The sequence below is a fragment of the Kogia breviceps genome, chromosome 18 (assembly GCF_026419965.1).
Source record: "Kogia breviceps isolate mKogBre1 chromosome 18, mKogBre1 haplotype 1, whole genome shotgun sequence".
NCBI lineage: Eukaryota > Metazoa > Chordata > Mammalia > Artiodactyla > Physeteridae > Kogia > Kogia breviceps.
The window spans coordinates 25424363-25447734 of NC_081327.1; the positions used below are offsets into that span (position 1 = coordinate 25424363).

General features: G+C 38.7%; 1 protein-coding gene and 1 pseudogene across 4 annotated transcripts in view; one reads left to right on the plus strand and one right to left on the minus strand.

The window, feature by feature from the left end:
* Positions 1-23372, plus strand: part of TENT4B (terminal nucleotidyltransferase 4B) — a 57086-nt gene that overhangs the window by 24156 nt on the left and 9558 nt on the right. For all 4 annotated transcript variants that reach the window (XM_059043830.2, XM_059043831.2, XM_067018642.1 and 1 more), the window contains exons 2-5: positions 17682-17805; positions 19503-19549; positions 21064-21184; positions 22320-22427. In XM_059043830.2, coding sequence (XP_058899813.1) covers positions 17682-17805; positions 19503-19549; positions 21064-21184; positions 22320-22427 — 400 coding nt within the window. The remainder of the gene's footprint in view (positions 1-17681; positions 17806-19502; positions 19550-21063; positions 21185-22319; positions 22428-23372) is intronic.
* LOC131744411 (large ribosomal subunit protein eL21-like) lies at positions 840-1318 on the minus strand (annotated as a pseudogene).

The window sequence follows — 23372 nt, forward strand, 5'->3', positions numbered from 1 at the left end:
TGCTGTGGGTTTGTCATATATGGCCTTTATTATGTTGAGGTTGTTTCCCTCTATGCCCATTTTCTGGAGAGTTTTTAATCATAAATGGGTGTTGAATTTTGTCCAAAGCTTTTTCTGTGTCTATTGAGATGATCATAAGGTTTTTATTCCTTAATTTGGTAATACGGTGTATCACATTGATTGATTGTGTATATTGAAGAATCTTTGCATCCCTGGGATAAATCCCACGTGATCATGGTATATGATCCTTCTAATGTGCTGTTGGATTCTGTTTGCTAGTATTTTGTTGAGGATTTTTACATCTATGTTCATCAGTGATATTGGCCTGTAGTTTTCTTTTTTTGTGATATCTTTTTCTGGTTTGGGTATCAGGGTGATGGTGTTTTCGTAGAATGAATTTGGGAGTGTTCCCCCCTCTGCAATCCTTTGGAAGAGTTTGAGAAGGAGCGGTGTTAGCTCTTCTCTAAATGTTTGATAAAATTCACCTGTGAAGCCATCTGATCCTGGACTTTTGTTTGTTGGAAGATTTTTTTTTTTAACCTTTCATTCATTTATTTTAAATCCTTTGTTCATAGGAATTCAGAGACTATTTTCAAACTAGTACAAATATTTTGTATCTAGCAGTTTATTAACCAGTGGAGTATACTGCACAACAAACTACCTCACATCTTTCAGAAAGAAAAACCACTAAATTTGAAAAGTAAAAAGATGTCACCCACTGAATTCGGACACAGTTAAAATGTGCTTTAAATATTTGTTTGGGGGAGGGAGGTCACACATTTCTACTCAATTAAGAGAAACATTTATACAGTCCAGGTCTTCTATTTTCTTTACACCCATCATGCCATGAATTCATAGGGAATGGGCTCCAACAGTTCAGAATCCTTTCCATTGCTCCTCATGAAGTGTGCTTCTCTGGGTGGAGCAGGCTGGCGCTTCAGCTGAACCCAAGTACCTTTCTCTTTGTCTTCCTTCTTTTTCTGTTCATTTTCCTTCACCCGTTTCAGGAAGCTGTCTCGGCTCTTAGAGTGCTTAATATGCTTGATACGCACATTAATTCTCTTGGCAAGAATCTTGCCCTTAACTTGTTTGTTTACTATGATGCCAACAGCATGCTGGGTAACATTGTAGACTCTCCCAGTTTTGCCATGGTAACATTTCTGGGGTATTCCTTTTTGAACAGTGTGCAGATATCTACAGTATCACCTTTCTTGTAGATTCTCATGTATGTGGCCAAAGGAACAACTCCATATTTTCTAAAAGGCCTAGAGACCATGTAGCGGGTGCCCCTCCTCTTTCCCTTTGTGTTGGTCATTTTGGCAAATTACTGGAAGATCGTGGTTCCGGCTGAAAAGCTGTTGGAAGATTTTTAATTACAGTTTCAACTTCATTGTTTGTGATAGGTCTGTTTATATTTTCTAATTCTTTCTGGTTCAGTCTTGGAAATTTGTACATTTCCAAGAATTTGTCCATTTCTTCGTGATTGTCCATTTTATTGGCATATAGTTGTTTGTAGTAGTCTCTTATAATCCTTTGTAATTCTGCAGTGTCACTTGTGATTTCTCCTTTTTCATTTCTAATTTTACTTATTTGCATCCTCTCCCTTTTTTTCTTGATGAGTCTGGCTAAGGGTTTATCAATTTTGTTTATCTTCTCAAAGAACCAGCTTTTAGTTTTATTGATCTTTGCTATTGTTTTCTTCATTTCTGTTTCATATATTTCTGCTCTGATCTTTATGATTTCTTTCCTTATACTGACTTTGGGTTTTTTTTTTTGTTCTTCTTTCTCTAGTTGCTTTAGATGTAGGATTAGATTGTTTATTTTGATAGTTTAATTTACTTATTTGTTTGTTTAATTTTTTTTTTTTTTTTTTGTGGTACGCGGGCCTCTCACTGTTGTGGCCTCTCCCGTTGCGGAGCACAGGCTCTGAACGCGCAGGCTCAGCGGCCACGGCTCACGGGCCCAGCCGCTCCGTGGCATGTGGGATCTTCCCGGACTGGGGCACGAACCCTTGTCCCCTGCATCGGCAGGCGGGCTCTCAACCACTGCGCCACCAGGGAAGCCCGTGTTTGTTTAATTTTTAAAGAAATATTTATTTGGTTGCATTGGGTCTTAATTGCGGCTCACGGGCTCCTTAGTTGCAGCTCCAGGGCTCCTTAGTTGTGGCATGCAAACTCTTAGTTGCAGCATGCATGTGGGATCTAGTTCCCCGACCAGGAATTGAACCTGGGCCCCCTGCATTGGGAGCATCGAGTCTTATCCACTGAGCCACCAGGGAAGTCCCTGTATTTATTTTGAGACGTATGTGACTAGTTTAATTTCATTTGTGATTGATCTGATAGAATCTAATTATGTTCAGTTAGAATTTCTTATGGTGTGATGATGAATAGAATTTTTATGTAGATTAGCACAAAATTATATGTATGATGAATATGATTCTCGCAGAAGATATTCATGCATTTATTTAAGGACACTCTGCTATGGACTTGATTGATTTGTGGCCACATGGTAGAATCATCATGGGGTTTGGGATCAGAGGATCTTCGGAGGTCATTTATTCCAGTCCTTTAAAAAATTGGTAATTTGAACCTTAGAGGGGTTAAATGACTTTACCAAGTTTCAAGTTAGTGGAGTGACTTTAGTTGAAACCAGGGCTTCTTACTAGCCCTAATCTATAATGGATCTTAGTTATAGAGAATCTGGTCCTGTTAGCCTAACTCTGTGATTTCAAATAAAACTGGGGGTTGGTGTTTCACCTCCTCTGCTGGCTGCCACTGTGTTTCTTATGGCCCATGCAGATAATGGTGTTCTGCTTAATGAGCTTGATGAAAGCAACGCCTAAACCAGTTACTTCAACACAGGGTTCTCAGTCTGAGGAAGTTAAAAAAGAGAATTGATGACTGGAACTCACTCCTCAGAGATTCTGACCTAATAGGTCTGCAGTGGGTGGTGGCTCTCACGTCATATTTAAAAAATAATAATCATATGCAGCACTGATTGAGAAGTACTGCTTAAAACCCACTTTTAGAGTGTGGGTTCCCAAATCCGGCTAATTATCAGAATCCCTTGGACCCCCTTGCTATAAGAGGGATTCCTTGTTGAGGTGGGAGATGAGATGCTGGAAGTCCTCTGAAATTATGCTCAAAATGGAATAGCTTTGCCTTCCCACTAACTTTTCTGTATTGATTAAAACCAAACCAAGTGAATGAAACAACTTCAAAATAGTTATGTGGGCAACAGACATCATCTTAATAAGGTGAAGTTTGGCTAAGGCCTTGTAACACTATTGTTTTTTGGATGAAAAGTAAAAATGCTTATTTAGGAGTTTGAGATTATGTGTAAGATTTTTTTTTAAATTTGGTCTTGTACTAAAAGTGCTTTTTTCCTTTTTTTTTTTTGGCGAGGAGGGAGGATGTTGGGTTGTTTTTAAGGAAGCATGTTTACATTGTTGGAGAGGTACAGAGGGAAGTGTGTTTTTGTATTTAAATGTGAAGACAGGGCACCTTCAATGCCCTTTATCAGTTAGACTCAAACCACCTGTGTTCATATAGATTTGAATTCCCTTAATGGAATATTAGATAAATCATGCAATTTATGATCCAGAGATTTTTCTTAAATTATAATCATGGAAATAAGGCATGAATTTATTCTCATTGTAAAAACTCAAAACGTTACAGAAAAGTCAGGAGTCTCCTTTGACCACCATTCTTATTCTTAGCCCCAGCCTTTTCAGAGGTAGTGATTGTTTCCAGTGTCCTGTGGATCCTCCCAGAACTTTTCCTACTGGGTGGACTTTATTTTGTAAATTTTGGTTTTTTCCAAAAATGTATCTTGGAAATTTTTTTGTATCAGTTCACGTGCTGTGTAGAATTCAACTGTATAGTTGTACCGTAATTTTTAAAGCCATTTTCCTACTGGTGAACACAAATGTTGTTTCCACTGTTTCCTATTCCAGTGCTGCAGTGAACATTCTTGTGGATGCCTCTGTGTGCACATGTGCTGTGATTGCTGGGGCAAAATGCTAAATTGTCCTCCAGCCAGGTCATGCTGCAGAAGTGTTGAGGAGGGGAACTCAGGAGAATTTTCTGGACTTCATTGAATTTGCAAATATTTCAGTGAAGACACAAGAGTAGCAGAACAATTTTTTTGTTTATAATTGTCAAAAATTTGAGGAATGTTTTGGGTTTGCTCTGCAGACCCTGAATGTCTTCATGCCCAGTGCCATTGTGCTGGCTGCTGACTTGGAAATAGTTTATAAAAAACGCTGAATTAGGTTAGTGATGTGAAGATGATTAACAGATAATGGTAGCCAGAATAATTGTGTCAAAACAGCAAGAAATATCAAGAGAATTTGATGAGTTCTGCATTTTCTTTGGTGCTTGCTTTTCATAATAGTGTTAGAAACTTTACATTGTATATTCAGTAATTTTTATTGTACATTTGATCAACTTGACTGTAAAATAACAAGTATGCCATTTCAAAGAAGCTCTTCATTAAAAATTATCAACTAATATTAGTCTCCATAAACTCTTATTTGTGTCATTGTAAAAGATCCATTAAAAAAAATACAATTTTCTTCTAATTGAAAGATCTTATTGCTTCTCCTAGTTTACATTTTGCATGGTCTTTTCCATGTATTTACATAGTCTACGATGCATTATTTTTTGGAGAGGGTAGAACATATTTTCCTGCATGACTGTGTACCAGGGTTTACTAAAGCACGCCCTTGTTGTTGGACATCTAAGTTGCTTTTTATTTTCTGTGGTGAATAAAGCATGAGAAACATACTTATAAGTGTTGTTTACTTTTGAGCCAGTTTCTCCATCTGTGTTCCTCAAAGTAAAATTGCTGGTCTCATTACGTGTTAGAAAGACTGTGAAGGTTAACAGTGAATGAGGGAAACTGTTACCACTTTTCTGAAGGCTCCCAGTCTCCTACTCCGCACCCCCCTACCCCCAAGTAGATTTGGGCTTTATCCGTTTACTTATTTTTGTCATGGAATAGTGGTTGTGAAATTCTTGCCCCATGAGTTTGTTGGTGTGTGTGTTTGTTTGTTGAGGTACGTGTAAATATGTTGGCTGTATTATTATTCTATTTTGAAGTTTCTAGTGTGTTAATGTTCTGAATTTTCTCACGCGTATCACTTTCTTATCTGAGATAGTAGTGAACTTGGCACCACTGAATTAGAACATTGGGAGTTTGTCCTTGACCAGAAGATCATATGCCCAGGAAAGAGGTAATTACATGAGAGATTCACGGGTTCCAGAAATGGGTGTTTGTGTCTTCCAATGGAGGATGTCAAAGTGTTATTCAGTTATTTCTGTAAAATGAGACAAGACTCCCTAAGTAATGGTAAATTTAAGGACATATAATATATGCTCATTGTTAGGGAAGTTAATGGTGAAAAGAGTTTTCGTTTTTGTGTTTTTGTTTTTGACTTTCTGTGGATGCTTGAGGATTATCCTGTGAAACCAGCAGTGCCCAGGAGGGAGCTGAGGTGGGCAGGCGCAGATTCATGGACTTTCTAATGACGTGGAGAAGCTATTGGGACTCTCGGATTAGATTGATGTTACGTTAAAAGTTCTGAATGCCTTAGATATGTGTTGACCCTGGGATCCCTAGGTCCTTTTTGGATCTTTCAGTATTTCAAAAAGCGTAACAATTTGCCTGTTACCTTGGTCCATGTGCTAAGTAAAGTGTCAAGTTGTTTTGTTTTGGGTTTGTTAAGTCATTTACTACCTGGATATACAAGTCTTCTTTCTATTGACTTATAGACTCTCCTATTCCTCTTTTTTTGCTTTGTGGTAACATACACGTTAAGGCAGAATCTTTTGGGGTCTGTAATGGCAGCTTGTCCTTTCTTTTTCTTTTTTCCCTAATAATAGCCTCACTGAGATATGTACAGTTCAGATGTTTTTTAGTATATTCACGGAGTTGTACAGCTATCATCAGAATAAGTTTTAGAATATTTTCATCACCCCCAAAACAAACGTCATATCCACTAGCAGTTACTTTCTATCTCTACAGATTTGCTTATTTTGGACATTTCAAATAAATGGAATTATATAGCATAGGTGTCCTTTTGTGTGTGCCTTCTTTCACTTAGCATGTTTTCAAGGTTCATCCATGTTGTAGTATGTATCATTCCTTTATGTGGCTGAATAACATTTCAGTGTGTCCACATTTTGTTTATCCATTCATCAATTGATGGACACTTGGATTGTTTCTTTTTGGCTATTGTGAATAATGCTGTTACGAACAGCTTTTGCACGGGTATACGTTTTCAGTTCCCTTGGATAGATACCTAGGAGTGTTCCCTCTTTTGGTTCTTAGTGTCATTTTGAGCCTGGTGTACTTTTACATCTCCCATACTTACATGGAAATAGTGTTTTGGCTAAAAGAGAAAGAAAAGATCTAATTGTGTGTTTTATGTGTGTATGTGTGTGTGTGTGTGTGTGTGTGTGTGAGAGAGAGAGAGAGAGAGAGAGGGAGAGGGAGAGGGAGAGAGAGAGAAAGAATGACTATGAATGGCTCTAGGGTTATTTCTACCCTGATCTTATTTGTACAGTTTTGATATAACTGGCAAAGTAGCAAAGCTCCAAGTTGCAGTTGTTTCCAAGTTCTGGCTTATTTGGGAATTTTTGCCTTTTATTGACAATTTTCAGTTACCTGCAGTAAGTAATTATGAACCAATCGTAACTGTGTTACTAGCCTGGTATGAATATAATTGTATGTAGAAATGCTGTAGTTTTTACATTGATTCTAATGGGAATTAGTGTTTTTTTAACTTGCAATTTTGGAGGCAAGCAAAAATTGTAAGACCAATTATGGTCTCAGAGTGAGAGAGAAAAGTCTAGCTGGTGAATGCTGATTGACAACTGACTGCTTGTTGATGGCAGCTTAGGTCTGTGGGGAGAGGGGAAGATGGGAAGTAGAAGGTGCTCTTGATGATAAGTTGGGAACATGGCCTGTGTCTGGGCTGTCTGCTCATTCATTGTGTAGAATGGCTAAAGGAAGTTTTAATTCCTTATTATGTAAACTTTTGATTCTTAGTCATTTCAAATTTTTATTATTAACTATTTCAAACATGTGTAGAGGATACAGAATAGCAATGAACCCCTGAGTACCCACCATCTGGATTTAACAAATTTGACTTTTTCCCTTTTTTCCCCTCCCTCCCTCCCTTTTCTTCCATTTTTTTTTCTTTTTTTCCTTTACATAAGGAATATAACTTTTCAGATACACTTGAACACTGTTTGGCATACATCCCATTTACCTCCCTCCTTTCCCAAAGGTAATCACTCTTGCAAGGCTGATGTTTTTATGCTTCTATGTTTACATCCATAGCAATATATACCATTGGTGTCTATATTTTTAAACATTACATAAATGGTTTAATTTTTAATTCTAACTCTGTAGCAGTGTTTCTCAAATTAAAATCTTCATAAAATATTTTTGGCAGATATCCAGTGTTAGCTTAAGTTTTTCTTATTGTGATAAAATATACATAACACGAAATTTACCATTGTTAAGTATAGAATTCAGTGGCATTAAGTACATTCACTTCATTGTCCAACCATCACCACTGTCAGTTTCCAGAATTTTGCATCATTCCAAGCAGGAACTGTCACTCTCCATTCCCCCCCTCCCCTCCAGCCCCTGGTAACTAACCTCTGTTCTGCTTTCCCTCTGAATTTGCCTATTCTAGGTACTTCATATAAATGGAATCATATAATATTTGTCCTTTTGTGTCTGGCTTATTGTTTCACTTAGCATAATGTTCTTAACATGCATGTTATGACATATATCAAAATATCCTTCGTTTTTAATGCCAACTGATATTCCACATTTTGTTTATCCATTCATCTGTTGATGGACATTTAGTTTGTTTCCACCTTTTGGCTATTGTGAATAATGCTATGAACATTGGTGTATAAGTATGTTTTGAGTTTCTGCTTTCAATTCTTCTGGGTTTATACCTAGGAGTGGAATTGCTGGATCATATGGTAATTCTACTTTTTAAGGAACTGCCACAGTTTTCCACCTGAGCTAATCATTTTATATTCCCACCAGCAATGCAGGAGGGTTCCAATTTTTCCACATCTCACCAACACTTGTTAATTTCTGTTTATTTGATAATAGGCATCCTAATGGGTTGAAGTAATCTGATGGTACTGATTTGCATTTCTCTAATGACTATTGATGTTGAGTATCTTTTCATGTGCTTATTGGTCATCCATAGATCTTTGGAGAAATGTCCATTCAAGTCCTTTGTCCATTTTTGAATTGGGATTTGATTTTGTTGTTGAATTGTAGGAGTTCTTTGTATATTTTGGATATTAATCCCTTATCAGATATATGATTTGAAAATATTTTCTCCCATTCTGTTGGTTGTCTTTTCACTCTCTTAATAGTGTCCTTTGATGTACATAAGTTTTCAATTTTGATGAAGTCTGATTTATCTATTTTTTCTTTTGTTGCCTGTGCTTTTGGTTTTATAGCCAAGAAGTCATTGCCAAATTCACTGTCATGACTCTCCAGCATTTCTTCTAAGAATTTTATAGTTTTAGCTCTGAAGTTTAGGTCTTTGATCCATTCTGAGTTAATTTTTGTATATGGTGTAAGGAAAGAGTACAACTTCATTCTTTTGTACGTGGATATCCAGTTTCCCCAGCACCATTTGTTGAAAAGACTGTCCTTTCTCCATCGACTGCTCTTGGCACCCTAGCTTGAGTTATTTTTATTATAATGTAAGAATGCAAACAAGGATAAATTTCTTATGCTTAAAAAAGGTTAAAAAAAAGATTACAAAAACGAAACAACCAGTTAAATACAGATAAAATGACAGAATCAATAAAATTAAAATTAATTTATGGGACAGATGATGTTTTACGCAAATCAGATTGCTACTCTCAATGTAAATGTGATATTGCCTGCTGTGGTGTTGGGAATGCGCTGGAAATGCCTTTAGTACCTTGCCATGTGACAACTCAGTTCTCATCATTTTTCTCTATTCTGAAAACTTTAGAAATGTTCAGGGGTGCCATTTGACCTTTACTTGGCATATATGTGTGATACATGTATCAGGTCTTATCCTGTCCTTGACTGTTAGTACAGACCAATTAAAATCCTGTTCTTTGGCCTTAGCTTGATGGTAAACAGAACAGCACATGTGGGCTGAGGAATCCCTGGGCAGCTCTCTGTTTCCAGAGAAGCATCTGGATGATCCAGAACAAGCTCATGCTAATGTTATTAGAGTAATATTGAAGTGAAAACACACAACTTAAAAATTCTCATAGAGAATGTATGGACTTGGAAGAAGTATCTACAGAGCCAGTTAGAGACACATTTCTTCCTTCCTTCCTTTCTTCCTTCCTCCCTTCCTTTCTTTCTTTCTCTCTCCCTCTCCCTCCCTCCCTCCCTTTCTTTCCTTCCCATGCCACTCACGTGGCACATGGGATCTTAGTTTCCTGACTAGGGATCAAACCTGCGCCCCCTGCATTGGAAGCAAGGGAGTCTTAGCCACTGGACCACCAGGGAAGCCCCAGGTTCAGTTATTTTTATTATAACTTCAGGGTTTTTTTAATTGCTTATCTTTAGTGCTTTTATATATTATTGTTTTTTCTCTTGATTACAACCAAAATAAAAGCTGGTATTCTTAACCTCAGATCCTGATATATGTGTTTAAATATAATTTTACTGCCAAAAATCTGTCAAATTTGGCTTTTATTACGTTAGTTTTGTGTTTGGTGGATAACATGACCCTCGAATACCATGTCTTCTCACTGTTAAATTCTCAACTGAGTTGTCCCTATTTGAAGTGTAAGACTGCCAATTTGATTTTAAAATATTGGAAGTGAATTATGGTGAGATAGAGCTGTGAAGAAAGAAGCTTCATGTTCCTCTGGTTATAAATGCCTTTGGCATTTGTTTCTGCTTGAAGACAAGATTTCCCTAATGCTTTTTTGAGGGAAGAACGTCTCACCTCTTCAGATAGGTCTGGGGGCAAATGGCTGAGAGACGTGAACTAAAGCCCTGCGCTATCCCCTGACAGAATATCCCTTTCACACTTCTCTCAAGTGTTCTAGTATGTAAGTGTGTTTCCTATTTGTGTGAACTCCTATATTTAGCGCCTAAAATCAAACTCTTATCTTCTATGCCTGACATGAAGTTTTATGACATATGGACGTGGGTGTGGTAGATGTACATATGTCAGCTGAGGGTCCCTTCCTCAAGAAGTGCTTTTCTGTACTGCTTCCTGGGTCTGGGGACACAGAGCTGAATCGGAGAGTCGAGTCGGAGCAGGGAGGCCTGTGAGCAGGGCATTTGCTGTGAACTCGCTTGGATTGACTGCTGGGCAGGAGGTAGGGCTAAGACTAGAGCATTCAGGAGCACTGAGGAGGAGCTAAAGTATTACTGCTTCTGGGAACGTGACTGAGGAGGTGCTAGTTGAGCTCTCAAAGGCTGAGTAAGAAGGTATTCCAGGCACAGGGCCTGCCTGTACAAGGGCGGGGCTCTTGAAGAGGCCTGGCATGTTGCAGCACAGTTCTTTGTGGCTGTACTGGGGGGAAGAGGCGTCAGGAAATGACACAGATAGCTTGAGGAAGGGTGATCACGTGGAAGATGGCCCAGAGAAGGGAAAAGCTAGGGGCAGGGAGACCAGTTTGGTTTCCATTTTGGGGAAACAGTAACTCAGGGAAGAAAATGCAAGCAGGAAGGCTAGGTTTTGGAAAAAGACAAGGAATTTCATTTTGAATGAGTTTGAAGTGACATATAGGTCGAGGAGTCTAGCCAGCATCTGGAAATATAGGACGTGTGTGTGTGTGTGTGTGTGTGTGTGTGTGTGTGTGTGTGTGTGTGACAATTTCTTTGTAAAAATCAAATTCTAGAGCCTCCTGAAGATGTCACTCAGACTGCTCTAGGGATTGCCCCAGGGCTTGCTGTTATTCACTTCTCTTGGTGCCTACTTGCATTTGAAAAAAATTAAACAGTACAAAAGGCTCTATAAATCCCTATACCTCAGACCTCAGTCCCACCACCTCCCCCGAGAGGAAACCACTGCGAGCAGTTTTTATGTATTCTTCCAGAAATTTGTCTTGCATATACACACACATTTAAGTCCCTGGAAGGGGTGAGTCAGACAGCAGCAGAAACTTACTACTATACTCACTGCATCATGCATGCAGAAACTTCCCAACTGTGTCATGTGTCAGTTGCTGCGTGCCCAGGTTTGAGGTCCCTCTCTGCTCAAGTCTTCCAGCTGCCTGGTGTGTAGCATTTTGGTCTGCAAAGCTCTATTATTAGAGTAAGTTGAGTCTTTTTCCTTTAAGTGTTAATTTTCTTTAATGATATCTTTCCTTGTTATAAAGATCTTGTTATAAAAATATACAATGGTAATTAACATGTATGCATTTTAAATGATAGACTATATATATCAGTGTATACTTTAAAAAAAGTGAGTCTCTTCCCACCCCCAAATTCACTCACCGGGTTTAATCATCATAAACAGTATGGTATATAGACCATGTTCTGTGGGGCGAAGCTTTGGAGAAATACACACACACACGTGTATTTTTCACATGGAAAATATAAAGAAGATGACAAGTGACCTGTAATCTCTCCAAACAGATAATGATGATTTCTGTTAGAAAAGCAGACAAACAAACACTAGTGGTTTTTTTAAAATTATAAGATTATACAGAGTGATATGAAATAAAAAACTAAAGTGTCCCTACCTCTCCTGCCATACCTGGCCCCTACAGTCATCACTGTTAACAGTTCTCCTTCCAGAAAACTTGTAATGCAAATAGAAACATATTGTGACTCTCTCTCTTTGTGTGTCTGTTTTCATTATTTTATTTTATTTATTTATTTATTTTTGCGGTATGCGGGCCTCTCACTGTCGTGGCCTCTCCTGTTGTGGAGCACAGGGTCAGCAGCCATGGCTCACGGGCTCAGCCGCTCCGTGGCATGTGGGATCTTCCCGGACCGGGGCACGAACCCGTGTCCCCTGCATCAGCAGGCGGACTCTCAACCACTGCGCCACCAGGGAAGCCCTATTTTTAAAAATTTATTTTATTTATTTATTTATTTGGCTGTGCTGGGTCTTAGCTGCAGCACGCCGGATCTTAGTTGCGGCATGAGGGATCTTGTTCCCTGACCAGGGATCGAACCTGGGCCCCCTGCATTGGGAGCATGGAGTCTTACCCACTGGACCACCGGGGAAGTCCCTGTGTGTGTCTTTTTAACCGACATGAAAGGGATCCTTTCTTTTAAACATAACAAATCTGAGATCTTTCTCTCTCAGCTCCTTTAGCTCTTCATCATTCTTTTTAATGGGTTATTGGCTATAGTTCAAAGGAAGGTCAATGAGTACTCCTGTGATTATTTAATTGGATCCCATGGATGGACATCGAGGCTGTTTCTCAATTATTTAGTATCCTAAATCATGCTGTGGTGAATATCCTTGTTCCCTCATGGAAATATTTCTGAAGGGTGAAAAGAAGGGGATTGGTTTTTAAACAGCTTTACAAAAAACTGCACATATTTCATGTAGATATTCAACTTGATGAGTTTGGACATATGCATACCCCCAAGAAACTATTACTACAATCAAGGTAATAGGATATATCCAGCACCTGCAAAAGTTTCCTTGTGTCCCCTCACTTGTTTTGTGGTAAGAATACAACATGAAATCTACCCTCTTAACAAATTTTTAAGTGTATAACACAGTATTGTTAACTATAGCCACTGTGTTGTACAGCATATCTATAGAACTTATTCATTTTGTTTAACTGAAACTTTATACCCATTGAACAACTCCCCACCCACACTCCCATGCCAGCCCCTGGCATCCACCATTCTGTTCTCTGCTTCTATGAGTTTGTTTTAAGTATTGCATATAAGTGGAATTATGCAGTATGTGTCTTTCTCTGATTGGCTTATTTTACTTATTTACTTATAATGTCCTTCAGGTTTGTCTATGTTGCAAATGGCAAGATTTCCTTTTTTAAGGCTGAATAATATGTCATTATAGGTATAGACCATGTTTTCTTTATCTGTTCATCTGTCAGTGTACATTTGGGTTGTTTCCATATCTTGGCTGTTGTGAATAATGCTGCAGTAAACATGGGATTGCAAATAAGATACTCTTCCAGATCCTGATTTTAGTGAAATAATAGGATTTAAAAAATTATTTATATAAACATTATTTACCACTAATTAATACAACCACCTCTGGAGAGGTTGTGGTAACTTATATTTTTACACACAGCATGTGAGTGCCTTTTCCATATGTCCTTGTCAAAATTGGTTACTATTAATCTTAAAATTTGGGGGTGAAGTAATTGACAGTAATTGAATAGAACTTTGTCGATGCCTTCATGTAAGTCTGAAGTTATAATTAATAAGGACTTCAGTGATGGAAACTGGAAAGCTTGACCTTGATGTGGCAGTGTCCTCAGGCACATTGCAAGCTAGGCAGTTGTCCCTCAGGAAGCAGGGTTAGCCCCTGAACAGATTTTGGCTGAACTGCAGGGGGCGGTGTTGAGCAGAGGGGCCAGCAGTGGGTGAGCTGCCTGCCTTGGCCTGGAGGCATCAGGGAGACTGCCATGCTGCCTCTGGTTTTGAGCGTACAGAAGCTCTTGAGAGACTCACACCGCCACCCTGGGCAACCCAGCTGAAAGGGTGTGAAGCAGTTCTTCCCTTTGATAGCCAGAGAAACTGAGCCTTTGAGGGCCACTTTGAAAGGCTAACATTTCTCCCTGGTGGAACTTTCCTCAGAGCAGAAGCAATTTTTTTTTTTCATGTCTCTGTTTTGACCTAAATTATCTGTGGGGTTGTACTTTTTAAAATACAGAAGCTATTTTTTGTTGATATTTCTTCCTTGTCACTTTAAATTTTTATATTATCATTAATTTTGAAATTAACACAAATTTTACCCCAGCAAATTAATTTTGATTCTGTTTTTTTGTGGGGTTTTTTGGGCGGAGTATCCTCTCCAGTTGTATAGTAGCACCTACTTTATCATATTGCTTTTATATTTTGTACTTTTCCTTTAAAAACAGGGAGTGGGTGTGCTTTCTTGCTCACTTTATCTTATAAAAAGAAAACATTGGTATTCTGATAGAGGGCACTGTATTTTGACCACTCAGGAGTTTTGTTCACAGTAGAGTTGTATTTTATAATTTAAGATGAGAAACCGTAAGGCTGCGTATGTAGCATACAGCAATATTTACTAATTAATCATATTGAGTTTTGACCCAGATGTGGGAGAAACTAAAGTTTTCTCTGAGTCGTTGATTTCAGAGGCATTAAGTTGCATTAATATGTGAAAGCAAACTTGCATAGTTTCTCTAGTTTCCAGCCTTTATTAGGTCATCATGTCACTCAGAAGTGTGCCAGGCATGTAGTAGTTACTCCAAAAATGGGATTCAGTTCCTTCAGGATTTTTAAAGCCCCTAGATATACATGGCACCATGCCAGTAAAATCATGCAGTCCACAGGGATAGAGCCCCTCAGAATTATTTTAAAATCTTTACTGGAAATTTATTTCCTAAGTATACCAACATTTCTCACTTAGTTCTTTAAGCATTTTACAAGTAGCTAGTTAAATATAGACGAGATATAGGTAGTGATGTTTGTGTTTGGTGTGGGTAAGGAGATGACCCTGACAGGCTTGAGATGGATTCTCTTGTTCTTACTGTTCCAGTACGTTTTTGTTTTAATAGCCCTCCCTTTTTCCTTTATTCCTCTTTCCCCCTTCCAATATGGCAAATGCAAATCTACATATAAGCTGTAGAACCATATTTTCCTAAATGGGAAGATGGTTCCATGGATTTTTAAAGTTTAGGGTAGTCTTGATTTAAGGGTTTGTCACATAAAACTGTAATATCTTGTCTCCAAATTAATGTGCTAATTAGAAACCTAAAAGCCTAGTGATAAACAGGAATTTTAGAATCTTCTCCACTTTTTACCAAGTTCAGAATCTTATAAGACCTTTGTTTGCTTCATGGTCATCTAGTTTTTTTATTTATACTTGTAGTGACGGGGACCTTACTACCTTGCAAGGCAACCCCTTTCCATTTCCCGAAGCTATCATCATTGGAAAGCACTCCTGTTCATCTGCAACCTGCCTGTGGTGGAACAGTGTGGAATATATATATTACACATCACAAAACTGCTTCAAATGAGTATTTCTTTTCATCATTAGATGGAAACTACCCAGTGCAAAGATCATGTGTGACTAGCCTTTTTCCTTGTAATGCCCTGAACATAGGCACTCGGTAGTGTTTAGAGGATGAATTCTTACTTAGTTTCATATGACTTGAAGATTAACTGGAAGACAGGCTAAATATGTTTTGCCTGTATTTGAATTAGAAAATGTGTAAGTGGGCCTTTGTAGAATAGATAACAGTCAAATTTAGGAGGTTTTTTCCATTGGTTAAAATGGAAGTATTCTACAGTGATGTGCTTTCGAACCACAAGTAAACTCTGATACATAGAAAATGATCCAGTTAGATAAGAAGTCCATTTATTTTGTTGTTTATTTCTGGTCCTCATCCCTGCCAAAAGTGCAGAAGAGTAAAGCAAGCTGTAAACTCTGTAATGACTAGTCATTTTAGCTGTTGTCTTTAAGAAGCCAAAGGGGATAACCTTAGAGAATATATTAAAACCTGGGAAGCTTTAAAAAAAATCAGAAGATCCTAGGGTACCTAGAAGCATACCAAGGAAGACTTGATTCAACCTGCAGAACTCCCTGGAGTTTTAAAATCCAGTTTTCTGTAGTATTGTACAGTGAACAGGCAGAACGCTGCTATAAATCATTCCTTACCAAATGGCCCAGGGTTTGAAACTAAGGGGCTGAAAAGGCTCCCTGTTGCCAACCCCTTGGTTGTGCCTGACGACACCGAGGCCAGAAAGTGCCAGTCGCTTTTCAAAAAGAACATAGCTGCCCTCAGGCAGAGCCTGAGTCTGGAACTCAAGTTTTTTTGACTCTGTCTAAAAATAAAACATCAGAAGAGGCAGAAATTGTTGATTGCTTACTCAGCCACATTTAAAATGTTATAGCCAGTGGAGGTTGGGCCTTAGACATTTTTCTTTCCTTTCTTTATAACCATTTTGGATCTCCTGGTGTTTCTGGCTTCCTGTGAATCCTGTACCCGCTCTGGACCTGAATGGGTTTGCCGCTGCGGGCACGCCCCTCCTTCCAGATTCTGTTACTTCGAGGCTGCACTGCCTACCACTGCCCCCCAGCATGCTCCCCCCTGGCACTTGGCACCCATTGCTATTTAACTAGTGCCCTTCTCCTGGCTTCCTGGTCCATCACAGCTGGGCTAGACTGAGACACCACGAGAACAACCTCACTCCGGCTTACCTCCAGCTACCTGGAGCCGGGCCTCCCACCTTGTCTGCGTCCAACACAAGTTTAGCAGATTTCCTCCCATTTTATATTCAGTTTTCCCTCCTGAAGGTAGCTCTTCACAGTTGCGCCAGCTTGTTAAGGAATGCTATTTTCGTTTTCTATTCTGCATTAGTAATTGACTACACCCAGCCCCTTAGCCAGCCTAGTTTTTCCTTTCATCTTGTTCATTGATGCCCCCAGCCCCTCAGGCCTCAGCCCTTGCAGGTGTCCTCACTCCTGTCTTTCCATTGCTGGTCATGCCATGCGGCCCAGCCATTGTGTCTGTGTGTGTGGCGCTTCTGGAGCCCATTTCTTTCCTTCCACCGACCTCCAGGCCTCCAGCTAGTTCTTCTACAGTTGCAGTAATTTATGAGCCATTCCTCCGCCTCCAGTCTCGTCTCTTTCCCAATCCATTGTTTGCACCACTGCCAGATGAATCTTCTTAAAATGCTCCATTTTTAAAGTCAGTCTTTCCCTGGTCCCTCTCAGGAACATTTAAATAGTTCCGTTACCACCGGGGAAGGTCTGAACTTCTTAGCTTTTTGTTCAGAGCCTGCTGTCATCAGGTGCTGCCTTCCTCTCCGCTGCTGCCCCTCCCTTTACTCCTCCCTCTGCCACAGGCTGTGCCCTTTGCTCCGTGCTCCCTGAGTGTGCCTCGTACCTCTCGGTCTCTGGAAGTGTTCTTAGCTCCTTCATGGAGCCTTGTCTGCCAGCCATTCTTTTCAGGTCTTTGCTGATATTCACTGGCTGACCTATTCATTTGACACTTAATTCACTAAGCAAACATTATGAAAGACATGCTGTTTTGATCCTGTGAGGAATGGATTACAGAGGGGTTAGAGGGTCATCCCCACTGCCAGGAAGCTTGTCTTTGTCACCTAGATTCTGTATCTTCTTGTGTTTATATCTACTGGATCAGAAGTATAAAGGCAGAGGCCAGGCCTTACACTTGAAATTTAGGAAATTTAAAAATCACCAGCACCCAGCAAATATTCTGCACGGGCAGATAATACGTGCTGTGAGAGCTGCTAGTACACTTCTATTAAGGCTTCTTGGAATTTGGAATCTCTTGTTTTATTTATTTTGGCATTTTGATTAAATTTTGTACGTTCCCATTTTAGCATGAATTGTAACTTTAAAATTAAGGTGAGAAATCTGTGAATGTAAAATCATCAGCTGAGTAATCTTATAGACTTAATTAGGTAAGATTTATTTAAGCTAATGATTTCTCATTAGTTTGGCCCTGCTCATATTAACTTTTCTGCTTTTTTTTTTTCAGTCTGCATGAAGAAATAAGTGATTTTTATGAATACATGTCTCCAAGACCAGAGGAGGAGAAGATGCGGATGGAGGTGGTGAACAGGATCGAGAGTGTGATTAAGGAGCTCTGGCCCAGTGCTGACGTGAGTACCTGTCTGGGTAGAAGGGTGCTTAGGTGGTAATATCCCTGTGTATGTGCATCTGTAGAGTTGTGATGTAATGAAATTTTAAAAGCAAAGAATTTTCTTCAGCCTTTAGAATTTTGGGCTTCCTAATTATTTGCATTGAATTGGATGACTTACTTAAAACTATTTCTTTGCAGTACTGAATAGCAGCTACTAACTGCAAACTATTTTTAGGAATCATTACTATAAAGAGAAGAAAGACAAATAAAGCCTCCTTGTAGTAGTGGGTTATTTGGATGTGATGTATCAAAACACTGTTACTATTTTGTTCCAGCCTGTCAGTATGAACATTACATAATTGTGTACAGCTGAATGAAGATGTCAAGTAGGAATTTATGTCATTTGAAATTCATTTTCATAGGCTAATGCAGGCGTGTGTTCTACTTTCCTGAAACTGCTGTTTTCTTCTCTTCTTCTAATCACTCCTTGTCTCCCAGTATAGCTCCCACCCAGTGAACAAAACTTTTGCCCAAGATTTCCTCTGCTTATTTGTGGTTCTTATTGTTGACGCTCACTTTTTAGGGCTCCTTTGAAAGTCTGTTGTACAATTTTGTGCATTCGAAGAAGTAACTTATCCGAATCCATTACATTGTACATTGTGTTATATATAGCTTTTCTTTAGACTCCGTCATGGGCCGGTAAAGGTGAAGCCAGGGAAGTTTTTCTGGTCCAGTTGGCAAAACAGAGAAGCTTCAAATAAGATACTGTAGGTACAGGGAAGAGGGGAGGACACTAATAATATTTTATTGAGCAGCCACTGTATGCCACGTTGTTTCTCCTATGTGATCTAGATTGACAGCTTTCAACTGGGGACAAGTTTCTCCCCCAGGAGGCATCTGGCAATGTCAGAGACATTTTTTATTATCATGACTGGTGAGGTGCTCCTGGCATATAATGAGTAGAGGCCAGGGAGGTTGCTAAACATCACATGATGCACAGGACAGCTCCTCAACACAAAGAATTATCTGCCCCGGATGCCGGTAGTGCTGAAGTTGAGAAACCCTGATCTAAATCAGTCCTCCTCCTTCTGAGGTGGGGGATTTTATCCACAGTTTTTTTGCAGATGAGGAGCACGAGGCTGTGATTTGGTTCCTGGGTCCATCTCACCTCGAAAGTTGAACTTTTTTCATTGTTCATCCTTTATTGCAATTACTTGCAGACACATATTTGCCTGAGTCTTCCACTGTTCTCTGTGGTTTGAGATAGGATATGTCCTGATTTTATGCCACAGCATGATGTTATAATGACAGTGCCTGGTGTTCTCTGTGGAGATGGCCTACAGGCTGGCACTTGTCCTGGAACTGAAGTAGTCTGACCCTAATTCAGTAATCTATGAGAAGATTCCTTTTGAGAGAACAAAAGTTAAGGATTTGTGATTATATCTCTAGATTATCAGGAAACATTAGTGACCTGAACATTACTTTCGAAAGGTTTCTGTTTAAGTCTACATATTTGATATTTGAACCTAATAAGTTTAAGCTATATTCCTAATGTCTGCCTATAAGCCACTCCCGCCTCATGAAAGCATGGTGTTAGGAAAAAAATGCTCTTGTAGTACTAAAAATTACCAGTAGAGGGTGGCAAAACCCTACATTTCCCCATAGGTTGGTGGGTTTTCATCTGATATATTAATATAACAATTTTTTCTATTTTAGGTCCAGATATTTGGAAGTTTTAAAACTGGCCTGTATTTACCTACTAGGTTAGTACATTTATGGCACTTTTAAGGGATTGTACATTTTTTTAGAGTGTATGCGCTTTGACTGTTGAATGTGTAAGAGTTGAAACAAAACAGATTTATGAAACAAAAATTCACTTGCCTGTATTTTATTTGAATTATCTTGAGGTAGAATATCACCACAGAGAACTGTTCAACCCTGTAACTTAACCCACTGACACAGATGTTAATGTAATATGGTAAAACACCTGATTATGCTCTAGAACTTTGTATTCTCTGGAATGCCAGGTCTCTCATTTTTTATTAAGAACTCATACTATCCCCTCTCCCCCTAGAAAAGAAAAAAAAAAAAAAAAAAAAAAAAAAAAAAAAAAAAAAAAAAAAAAAAAAAAAAAAAGAACTCATACTATTAGCTCCTGTTCCAGTGTTCTGATTCAGAAAATCAGGGTACAACCTCTTCTCTGAGGGAAGTCTTGGTCTTTTCAGGCCTCTTGTTTGTTTCAGTCTTCTCAAATGAGGGCTGTCTTGGCCCATAGCTGGGGGTGAGGCGTGTGTGTTGGGGGTGATTTTGGGGGTTAGTAAGACTTCCTTGAGGAGTGAGCACCCGTTCTCTAAGAATTGAAATGCTGTGGTCTTTACGAAGCAAAAACATTTATGATGTTTTTGTTTTTATTGTGGTAAGAGCACTCAACCTGAGATTTACCCTTTTAACAAATGTTCAAGTGCACTATAGTCGTCCATCATGTTTTTCATTTGAGTTTGATTCAGTCTACTTTACCCAAACTTAAAATGTGTTAAAGTGGATGGATCCTAGCAATTTACATTCTTCCCATTGCTGTCTTAGGCCTACAAAAGCCGTAAAATATTCAACTTTGAGTCCATTAATATTTTTCCTTATTTAGGTTCTGAGCCTCAGCAAAACCTGAGTCACTTTTTCTAATAATTTAATTAAATTTCATGAACAGTACTACATTTACCTAGTTCAGATTTGAAAAGAGCACACACATAATTACAATGAAAAGCCTGGATCCCACCTCTCTCCCCCAGTTTCTCTCCTTGGAGGAGCTGCTATTACCAGTTCTTTGCATATCCTTCCAGAGATATTCTATGCATGTAAAAGGAAATGTGTGTTTCTTCCTTTTGTACACAAATGGTAGCATACTAGATACACTGCCAGCATCTTGCTTCTTCTACTTAATAATGTAAGTCACAATCAGTTAACCTCATTCACTTGGAAGGTCTTAAGTTTTTTAGTACCAGAAGCCTTTATGAACAGGAAACGTTAACTGGTATTTTTGAGGTGTTACTTCTTTTAAAATCACCCCGGGAAATGACCAGGAGAAGGAGGAGGTTGTTAAAATCACCAGTTTCCACTTCCTCTCTGAAAACAGTCCTCACCAACAACACATTTAGTCTTCATTGGGCAGGGTGAGAAATAGAGTTCCATTGTACTAACCTGCTGTCTGTAGCTTGAATGAGTTAAAGTAAGTACAGTTTCTCACTTCTTGAAACAACTCTTGTGTGTGCTCTGTGTTCAGTGACATCGATCTTGTGGTGTTTGGGAAGTGGGAGAACCTACCCCTCTGGACCCTGGAAGAAGCTCTCCGGAAGCATAAAGTTGCAGATGAGGATTCAGTGAAAGTTCTAGACAAAGCAACTGTAAGTTCTTCAACATTTCATCTTAAACTCTCTAGTTACTTATGCATGAATCTTGTAAAATTAAAATTTAATTTTGGTGAGCACCGTCGGATTGTGAGTGAATTATTCCTTCCTTTTGTTAATGATCACAGTGCTTGTACATAAAAAGTTGTGTTTGTGAGACAAATGAATTATTCTGGTGGTACATTTCTTTAAAAAATATTATTCAATTTATCATACATAATACTGTGGAGAGTTTTTAATATAAAAAACATAAGTAAAAATGTGGATATCTGATAAAGTTTATAGTTGCACAGCTGTTGCTTTTCTATCATATTTTGTATCCTTGAAGAATTGTATTAATTGAAATTTTGTAAATCAAGTAATATTTTAACTAACGGAATGGACGTTAAAGAATTTCCACAGAAGCTCATTTTAGAGATAAATGTCTATTTTAGAAGTTTGGATTTTTGCATATTAGGTTTTATTAGAGAAAAAAAACTTGTATTGTTTTTTATTAAAAGCTGTTAATTTGGAAATCCAGTTCTGTACACAAAGTTTGCTGGCCTGAGTTTTCTAGTGCATGGTAGAAATAGAGCTTTTTTTTTTTTTTTTTAAAGAATTCCTGATACAGCATATAAATCATCCTATCATTTTTCATTTGAGAATCATTCTTACACTTTAAGTTCTCTTGTTAGGTTGTTTTTTGGGCTGTTTGCAAAACTGACCAAAAAGGCCAGCGACTTACTGTGTGTGACTTAAGAATCTAGCAATTTTCTTATTGGAAACAGTTTGGTGCTGTGGGCTGACATTCATAATTCTTGATTTTCTTGAGTTGGAAACTGTTCTCCAAAGTACATTAACGTTGAGAAAGTTTTTGTTACCTGATTTCAAAACTCTCAGTTAGTAGAAATTACAAAATACATTGCATGAGGTTAAATGCTAAATATGTAGTGTAGAATATCTAGAAGGCCAAGTCAACTATGGTTGACTTGAATACTACCAGTGTAGTATTCAAGTATTGACCAGAATACTACTCAGTGTTTTTGTGTCCTCATGAGGAGGTCAAGACCTCAAGTCTGATAACCTTCCATCCCCTGATTTTGTCATTTAATTTGGTTAAAGTATTTAAATTTTACCTGTCTTCTCTTTCTAGGTACCTATTATTAAATTAACAGATTCTTTTACCGAAGTGAAAGTTGATATCAGCTTTAATGTACAGAATGGTGTGAGAGCAGCTGACCTCATCAAAGATTTTACCAAGGTCAGAGAATTTATAGTGTTTATTCAGTGAAAATATTAGAAATGGAGTTGTGTTTTGAGATTCTGTTGTGGTGGTGTTCCGATATACTTGGCTAAACTATTTTTATATGTGTATCGCTGACAAATGCTTCTTTTCTGTGCAGTGGTTTTACTTTCCTTGAATCTGCTTGTAATAATCAGTAATTTATAATGTGACCTCAAGTAAGAATTAAGGGTTGAGAAAGCTTTTGAAGAACTTCTCTCCAAGAGATCAGATTAAGACCCTCTCTAGGGAGCCTTTTCTAGATTTTAATCCCCAAGTCACCTGTAAGATAGGTCCTGCAGGTGTCCTTATCTTATCTTGAAGTGGTTTAAGTCTGTTTCTGCTTATTCTGTTTTCTTCCTAGATAGGGCAGAATTTGTCAACATCATCTATCATCTTCAGAACATTTCACATGCTTAAACCCATCACCGTTTTTCTCCCAAAACTAAAACTGTGAACTGCTTTGGCTTATGTAGAATATCATTTCTCTCCATTCACAATGTTTTTTTTTTTTTAAATAAATTTATTCATTTATTTAATTTTTGGCTGCATTGGGTCTTTGCTGCTGCACGAGGTTTTCTCTAGCTGCTGAGAGCGGGGGCTACTCTTCGTTGCAGTATGCGGGCTTCTCACTGCAGTGGCTTCTCTTGTTGCAGAGCACAGGCCCTAGAGCACACGGGCTTCAGTAGTTGTGTCGCATGGGCTCAGTAGTTGCAGCACACGGGCTCTAGAGCGCAGGCTCAGTAGTTGTGGTGCACGGGCTCAGTTGCTCTGCGACATGTGGGATCTTCCCGGACCAGGCCTCGAACCCGTGTCCCCTGCATTGGCAGGCAGATTCTTAACCATTGTGCCACCAGGGAAACCCCCATGATGTTTTGTTTTGTTTTGTTTTGTTTTGTTTTGTTTTGTTTTAGCAGCTCTTCA